This window comes from Limulus polyphemus, unplaced genomic scaffold (genome assembly GCF_000517525.1).
Source record: "Limulus polyphemus unplaced genomic scaffold, Limulus_polyphemus-2.1.2 Scaffold1424, whole genome shotgun sequence".
In the NCBI taxonomy this organism is placed as follows: domain Eukaryota; kingdom Metazoa; phylum Arthropoda; class Merostomata; order Xiphosura; family Limulidae; genus Limulus; species Limulus polyphemus.
Window position 1 is genome coordinate 183,795 of NW_013667034.1, and position 9,159 is coordinate 192,953.

Genomic DNA, 9,159 nt, shown 5'->3' on the forward strand with positions numbered 1-9,159 from the left:
CTCATCCGTCTAGCTTATTCTGACTTGTCGATGGAAGATCATTGGCTATTTAATGTGTCTTTGCACCAGATATGTTACTTTATCTTTAGCTGCTAGGATCACTGTCCTTTGGAGGAGATTGTACAAGCAGGAATGTGGACAACTCCCAACATGTTTGTCGCACATTATTTGCACAATATCGCTGTATCCTCCTCTTTCAGGTATCGTCTTCTGCCTGCTGTGATTCTCCACATGTCTTTTAGCCTTTAACTGGGGTAAGTTGACATTTTGGTTTCACTTATGCATATTTTTTTTACCACTTCAGAAATAGTTGTTTTCCTTTGCATTTCTGGATCACCTTGTGGTAGGTGTTGTCTGTTCAGGTATGCTGATTCGTTTTATACTACCACTTACTCTACTTCTTTCTAATGCTTACTGTGGAGATGGGGTGTTTCTGTAAGACCACCAGATGCTTTTCTGGTGGTGTATCTATATGTATATATCGATACCTGATGAGGACAGTCGCTCATGGACTTCATGAGTAAAGCAGATAGCGATTTTTGCCTATCCCTACTGACCCATGATTCTTACAATCCAGGTTTTTCTGCTTTTCAAAATAGGGACACAAAGACAACCATTGCACTGTCTTTGGTGGGTCATTCCTCCAGACCCCCCAATGTGCTTTCACTCCCTCTTTCTTCTGATAGAGCATGAGGGTCCTTGTTACTTCCAGTTCCCAGTCACTGGAGTTGTGGACTGTGGAGATTTCCTCACGAGTGAGTTTTGTAAAATAACAAAGTCTCATAGTCATTTGTACTCACTTGATGAGAAGAGGGCTGTCATAATTATGCTGCCTATTATAGAGACATTATGGCACTATGTATGTTATGCAAGGCACTTCCACTAGATGTTTTCTGCCCAGTTGGACCACACTTGACATAATCCAGTGTATAACAAGGGGCTTTCCCCAGATGTTTTTGCTTGGGTGGACCTCATTTGACTATCTTGTTCTAAATCCAAGGCATGTCCCCTGGATGTTTTTGCCCAAGTGGACCACACTTATTGATTTTACAAAATTATGCAAGGTGCTTCTGTGTTGTTTTCGTACTTGAACCACACTTAGCATGAAATGTTGTATCCTAAGGTACCTCCCCTGGTTGTTTTCTGCCCGTGCAGATTGTACTTGGCCTATTCATATAAGGTCGTCTAGCCCTAGTCATGTATTTTCTTCATTTCTGCCCTACGTGTCTTATTTTCTTTACTGGATGAAAAGCATACCTGTTCCAGAAGTAGTGGCATACCTGCATTTTTTTTCATAGAGGTCACTCTCCACTTGATTATTTGTTTTTGTGCCTTCCCCGGCCCCTCCACTTTTCCAATGTGGAATTCTAGTTATGAGGTAGCGGAGGTAGTATCATCTCAGAAGTTAACATTTTTTAACACTGAAAATGCATTTCTGATAGGTACTTACCTCTACTCACCCACTTCTTACCCTTCCTCCCCACTTATTTGCCAGTGTTTTCAGGTTTGTATATGCTAATTCTCAAAAGTGAGGATTGTACTGCAATGGTAGAGTTACCTGCACTAGTGTATAGAGGGCACAATAAGATTGGTTGAGGGTGGTCACATGATCTGCTACAATGCTGCAAAAATTTAGGGGTATAAAAGACTGGTGTGCTATTCATAAGATTTACCAATGCATAGAGGGTAAATTGATATAGCTATGGGTGAATGGAGGAAAGTACCAATTGGAAATACATTTTCTGTGCTAGAAAATGTTATCTTTCATACCTTGTATTAGTACCAGCGGTCAATCAGCTGGGCTACTATGTATATGAAATACTTGATGTTTAATCTGATATGTTCTGAATATTTATCGTGTATTAATATTTCTGTTGTATGTGTTTTTTGCAATTTAGGAAACCTTAGTCATAGTTTTCAAGAGCATTACTTATTATTTACATCATTCTGAGATATTAGGCAACTATTGCTTCAGTCCTAACTAATAAACAGAGTTACACTGTGTATGTATTTCTCTCATCTGTATAATATTATAAAAGATGAAAATGATGTTTTTCCTCAAAGTGAGGTTTATGAATTAACCTAATTTCATGTAATGTATACAGAAAAAGAATGGATTAAACAAAGAATCATCTATATAGTGGAAAAACACATTTGGTCCAAAATGTGGCAGTTTGTTCCATCTAAATCCCAACATGTAGTGCTGTCTCGTCGCTCATTCCAATCTCAAACTGGTGGTGGAGAAAAACATAATTCAAGACCTAATCGATCTCATGTGGGATCTACTGCTGTGAGTTGGAGCATGACTACAGAAGAAACTGCTACATCAGATAAGGTGTAATATATATTTTAAACATACACACCAATATTTAATCTTTAAGTAGAAAGCACAGATAACTGTGTAATTATCAAACAAGAATTTTTCCTGGTCTAGACTATGTTAAGTATATAAATAATCATTACTAAAGCCAAATATATTTCAATGTTTGCATGCACAAAAAGATAAGTGAGTAATTAATGGTTAAGAATATTCCAGTACTTAGTATCCTAACGGTAGTACTGTATATATGTTTTTTTAGTAGTTATACATCTTTATGGACTATTAATTATTAAATATTTATGGTTAATTGTTTCACACGGATTTATGATTAATATGAATATGAATTTGGTTCTGTAGACTTCCAAGAATGCATAGGAGACAGAATATATTTGAATTGGGAGGGTGACACTTGCAGTTGTTATCAAGTCAAAAATTGAGAGGCATGTGCCACATGTGCAACAATGGAATTTTCGTGTTTATTAATTACACAGTCTTAGTTGTATAGATTACTAACACTTGGATATTTCATAATTCTATAAAATACTAAGCTACAAAACTATTTTAGTATTCATGTTTAGTATTTACATGTCATTATTTTTTAGGTTACTATTACCAAAATGTTTTAGGTAATATGTGAACATAGTTCTGTAAAATTTGATACACTAGAATGTGTAAAAACTGCATGTACTTAGTTTTATTATTTACTAAACACCAGAATTCTTATATTTATTAAATACTTACTTCTTTAAGCTATGAAACAGTGTATATGTTTTTTAATTACATGTAACTTGTTATATAAGTTACAATACACAGCGATTTTTGTGTTCTGTAAACTGTTACACACTAGAATGTGCAAATACTGCATGTACTTAGTTCTGGAGGCTATGACACTGTATGTTTTGTAATTACAAGTGTATTATTACAGTAGCTACTAAACACTTTGGTGTTTGTGTTTGATAATTACACATACTTATTTCCTAACTAAATGTATCACATATTGAAATGTAGTGATCATTGTCCTAATTAATTCTTACTTATTATGTTATTCTTAAGAGAATTTTTTAAACTGATTTTGTATAAATAGTTGGATTTAGAGCTTATAGAACCTGTATATGAATTTTTACATTGGTGTATACAGTGCTGTTGGAAATTCTGAAATTATTGGAAAATTAATATTCAGTGACTACTCATCCAGATGAGCACTCCAATTCTCTGTTCATCATTTCACTAAAATTGGTTCTGTTTTGATGGTAATTGCAGACTAATCATGTGAAAAATTTCCCATTCTTATTGAATAACTTTATTTTTATCCAATCAATAAAACTTTTTATGTTATTTCCGGAAATGTATTACATCATAAAACATGATTGCAGAATGATGAAAAATATATCTCATCTATTAATAGTAATTGTTCTGCTTATGATAACTTTTTCAGTAGATTAGTTTTAGGCAACAAAATATTTTAATTGATTATTTTATGGTGTCTTCTATGCTTTCCACATCATTTTTTTGTTATATCCAACCAGCAGGATGTTCCTTCTTACTGGGCCCTAGCAGACAATATAGATGATTTTCTTCTCTCTGTATCTGATCAAGAGAAGGAGGTGGTAAATGAGACCACACTATCAGACCTAGCAGTTATTGCAGTCAACACCATCCAGGAATCAAGACCACTCATGTGAGTATTATAATAGTTGCACCAATGATGACAGAAGATTTCTTAATAGTTCACAAAACATTTAATGGTTTACAACAAACACAAATAAAAGTTTCAGGCGTCTATGCTGAGGGTAGATTACATCACTAACATTTATAAAATCATAGGCCATCACTATAAAGTCCTCACATGCTGGAACTATATGGTTAGTTTCATAAAATATGTATACCTTCTACCTCCCCTTTAAATTGTATTTCTGTCTGAAACAAACCTTTCTTAAGTGTAACTTCTAACAGCCTAAGGAAATTGCATGCTAACAGAATTTTAGATTTTATGGATGTGAAGACCATTGAAAAGGTTGGTACAGAAACATGTTATTAATACAAAAATTTAATCAATAGATAAGTAAATACTTAAATAATGTAAATACCAACATTAATAAATAAAAGATATACCTATCAACACAATTATGAGAAAATAAATTGTAAGTGAACAACAATGTGAACAATGTTTTATGGGTGATAAATGGTAATGAACGAGTCATTACCTGTTACTGAATGATTAGAATTGATTCTTTAAGGTGTGATTGTGTGTATTAACATTATTTTCTTACATCATATATCACATTTATATATATGGATAAAGATAACACAACAGTTGAATTAATTTTAACATCTAAAAGAAAGAGAGCATAAGACAACTACATCTCTTTAACTTTGTTTATTTATTTTTAAATTTTACATAACTAATATACAGAAGTACAGTAGGACCAAAGCAGACTGGTACTTTTTTGCTAATTGATCTGTAACTATTAAGTAAATTGCTGAATATTTAATTTCTTTAATGACAATACTAACAAATGCAGTCTTCCAAGACTTGAAGAAATAATAGCACATATGGTAAAGATAATGTAAAAAGAAGCATTAAATGAAATTCTTAACACTTTTGTTTAAAGAGAAGTAAGCATCATTGTTATGTAGCACATGTTAACAAAAAACATATTTATTATTAGAAAAAGCTATGGTGAAACAAAAGTGTAAATAGGAAGCAAAACAGTGAAAATAACAGTTGGTGTTAGCTGTAATACTGTTGTGACAGATAACTGAGATAGAAATTTGTTTTATTTCTATTAGGTTTTAATTTTTTATGATGAAAAGTTTGTCAACTAATAAATTTGATTTTTAATTGTTTCAAGGAAGGGTCTGTAGTATTACTAAAATTCTGTTTGCTCTGTCATCTGCCAAACTTCGAAGTGATGGTTTGGTAGTGGTGCATAGAGGGAGTCATATGCATCACGTGATAGTAGTGCTCTCCTATTGGTTGAGAAATGATGCTTGATGGTTTGTATGAGAGACATTTTTGAATCTTTGATTCCAATAGGGAGGTGCAGAAGGCTTGTGGCATGCGTTATAAAAAAAAAGTTTGCATATAGAGGACAGCACAAAATGGGAAAAGCTATTCTTGTGAGCAGAAGGAAGCACCTATCGGAAATACATTTTCAGTATAGGAAAATTATAACTTTATAGAAACTGTACAGTAAATAGTAAAAATATTAATCATTTGATTCAAATAACCAATTTAAACATAATAAAAATAATTTTAATACTAAAATACTATTAACCATTTGTAACAACTTACCCAACTAATTATCCCATACACACGTTACACATTGTTTATGAATTTCTGTAGTAAATTGCCAGAATATAAAATAATGTTCATTATTGAATTTAGTTGTTATTCACTTTAAACAAAACACATGCATATTAGATACCATTTGTGGATATTTAAACTCATTAACCCAACTGAGTGCCCAGTATAATGGCATATTTAACAGGGAAGAGGAAGGTATTTTGCAGCTTTTTAGAGAAAAATTTTATTTGTAATTTTCAGCAGTAATAATTATTGATCTTGATATTTTAAATTTCTTTATGCCATTAATTCAGATAAATAACTATTATGGAAACTAGAGTACCAACATCAGAAGATAAGTTATACTTATCACACCTAATGATCTGGTTGTATTCATATGTTTCATTTTTTTTTAAATCTAATTATATTTTAGTTCTAATTTTATTTCACATGTAAGACTTGCAAATAAAGACTCAATTAAATCTAATAATTGGAGTATTTTCATTCCTGATTGAGTCCTTCATCAAGAGATATCTCTTTTCATTAGGATGTAATTTATTTTTCCCATGTTGTGTATATTTTACTGTTTTATTACTTTTTCATGTCCATTATATGTGAAACATTTGTTGATCTATTTGTCTGAAATGTTTTACACATGCACGTTGTATATATATATATATATATATATATATATGATTTCTATATACATGCATTAATAATTATCTAAAACATTTTGTAAAGAAAATGCTGCCTTATCAGTCAGATCAACAATATGGTCAAAACAATAGCTAAATGAGAAGACAATGGCTACTAATGCTGCAAAAGTTTGAGAGCATATTCTAAATTAATATTCTTCAGTGTAAATTATTATATTGAAAATGAGTATCACCCTAGCTTATTTAGTTATAAGATAAATTATTAATAAGTACTTTCACCTGAAAATACAAAATATGTCTGAAAAAAAGCAGTAACTATGTTTCAACTTGTAAAACTTCAGTTTAGAAATAATCCCACAATAAGGCACAATGTCAAGTTACAGTTAAAGAAGTTTGTTTCAAATGTCTATGTTAATTTCCATTACTATCAAGAGCTTTTACTCAAGCTATTTATCTTTGAAAACATGTATTACAAATCATAAGAAGACATTAGGTTATATGTGTAAATCTAAGCATATTTTTTAAGAACTTGTAATTAAAATGATGGTATCAAATACTATGTATTTTAAGCATTTGTGTCAAATCACTTGTTCCTTTGGATAATTAATATTTCATGTAGATGAGTCATAAAAAACCACAACAAGAGCAAAAACAGCCTGCTCTTGGAAAACTTGCAGAGAAGAGTGGTTGATAATCATTCTTACATTTCTCAGACAAGTTTGTTTTCTTGGTAAATCTCATGTTAGACTCTCATTTAAAACCAGAGTTTTTAGTTAGAATACTTGAAACACAAAAGAAAGGAGCATTCAGGTTATAAAATCATTCATAAAAAATTTTAAAACAATTCTATTTTTCATAGTACAGGAAAATACATAATATTTCTAGGAATATAATTTTTAAGACTGTTTAACCTATTCTTCCTAACTATCAATAGCAAATTAAAGATTTAACTTTAGCATTGAGACAAAGTTTCATTATAAAATCAGAATGTTAAACTGTATAAAAAATTGTGTAGTTTAGTAAAAATATATATAAAATAAACTAACAGAAATTAGTTTCAGATTGTTTTGTAGCAATCATTAACTACAGTGCCAAATATCTTATATACTCATGTTTGATATTGTGAAATTGTTAACTATATTTATTTATTACATATGAAAGAATAAGTTACACGGACTGATAGTTTTAATTTTAAACTCTACTCAATAAATTTTCATCTGTTTAGATTATATCTTGATGGATTTTATTCTAAACGTATGAAATTTTTTTTTATATGTTTAAGAGTAAAGGGCTTATCACAATGATGCAATTTAAAAACAGTGGTTACTGCATTTTTCTGAGTTTTCAACTCATGGTAGTGTACATTTTTTTATTTTTACTTTCTATTTATATTGATGAATTGTAAGTCAATGTTTTTTTTAGGTTTTTATACACTCACAATAACTTTTACAGATTGGAGAATGTAACAAGAGAGCTGATATTTTCTGATCAATTTCTACACCACTTAGCCCATCTGATGAGAGCTTTTGATCACACCTAGATCTCATGTTTTCCTGTCCAGTTATGTATCGTGGGTGGGTAAGACATGCTGTATAGAGACTGCTGCACAGATTTTGGGCTACACTGTAGTCAAGTTAAATAGCAGTAATGATATAAGCATTGAAGAATCACAGCTTCTGATATATATAAGTGGTAGTCCAAGCTTTGATACTGAACAAAATAATTCAAGTGCAAATGATGTTAAGAATGCTACTAAGAAAAATGCCATGGATCAAGAGGCATCCAAGGAGTTTGATTCCCAAGAAGCCTCTAGAAAAGCATCTAAACAGAGTGTAAGCAAAGAAATTTTAGCTGTTAAGTCTAAAAATCAGTTGTCTTTCAAAACAGTGTCCAAACTTGGAACTTTGCGAGGGAAAGTTCAGAACAGAAGAAAAAGTAAGGAAGTTAAGAAATCCAATGTAGACCTGAAACAAAAGACAGTGGAAGGTCAAGTTAAAAAACACTGTGGAAAATTAACCAATGAAAATCAGCCCAACCTTAGTGTTGGGGAAAACATTTTAGCTTGCAAAACCTTTGGGAAGGACACTGTAAACAATGAACCTGAGCAAGCTGATTACAGCACATTGGAGCTCAAAGAGTGCTATTTATTGAAACAGGTATTCCAATATTTAAATACTTTCATAAGCATTTAAAGGAGCTGAACTCATTGTAAATATGTATATGTAACTCCAGGCTTTTTTATACTGTCCCAGCTTTTCAAATTTTAGTCTTCTCCCTCAAATCCTTCTTTTCCTATTTAAGCATTTTTCTCTAATGTCATTAATGCAAAATTGTTCATAAATCTCATGTTATACCCTTTAATTTTATGATATGCATGTGCACACAGTATATTTTGTTTGTAGTTCATGTGTGACTGATAATTGCTTGAGTTTTTCTTTCCATTCACTATTTGATAGATAAGTAGCCATCAGGTGAGTATCAACTTTGTTGCTTATACTGGATTAATGCTGACTGATAAATTTGACCACAGTAAAAATTTAGAGAAGGAATGTTAGCTTGGTACAGGGCAGAGTTTTGAACTGAGAAACTGGTAATCATTAAAAGAAATTCTTACAGGTAGTATGGAACAACTAGAAAACTGTGTGGGTAACTAAGGATAATGTGATCATGTTTTTGTGCTTTTTCATATGATGCCACTATTGAAACACAGTTATCAAGAGGTCTACTTTAAATTTTATGCATGTAAACGTTTGGGCATAACTTTACATTTCAAACTGAAAAATAGGATGGAATCAACTTTTTTAATACCTGCTTTTAATAATATATATTGTTGCGTCAGCGAGTCACGTGACTACTGTGACGCAACGTTTCTAGAACTATCATGTACTTTGGCGAAT

At 31.5% G+C, this 9,159-nt stretch overlaps 2 protein-coding genes across 2 annotated transcripts in view; both read left to right on the forward strand.

Moving 5' to 3' along the window:
- LOC111086778 (dynein heavy chain 6, axonemal-like) overlaps positions 1–7,851 on the forward strand; it is a 54,111-nt gene extending 46,260 nt beyond the window's left edge. Inside the window, exons 18-20 of the mRNA XM_022391013.1 lie at positions 2,106–2,335; positions 3,850–3,998; positions 7,715–7,851. Coding sequence (XP_022246721.1) covers positions 2,106–2,335; positions 3,850–3,998; positions 7,715–7,802 — 467 coding nt within the window. The 3' untranslated portion in view covers positions 7,803–7,851. The remainder of the gene's footprint in view (positions 1–2,105; positions 2,336–3,849; positions 3,999–7,714) is intronic.
- LOC111086779 (dynein heavy chain 1, axonemal-like) overlaps positions 7,817–9,159 on the forward strand; it is a 49,639-nt gene continuing 48,296 nt past the window's right edge. The window contains exon 1 of the mRNA XM_022391014.1: positions 7,817–8,418. Coding sequence (XP_022246722.1) covers positions 8,029–8,418 — 390 coding nt within the window. The 5' untranslated portion in view covers positions 7,817–8,028. The remainder of the gene's footprint in view (positions 8,419–9,159) is intronic.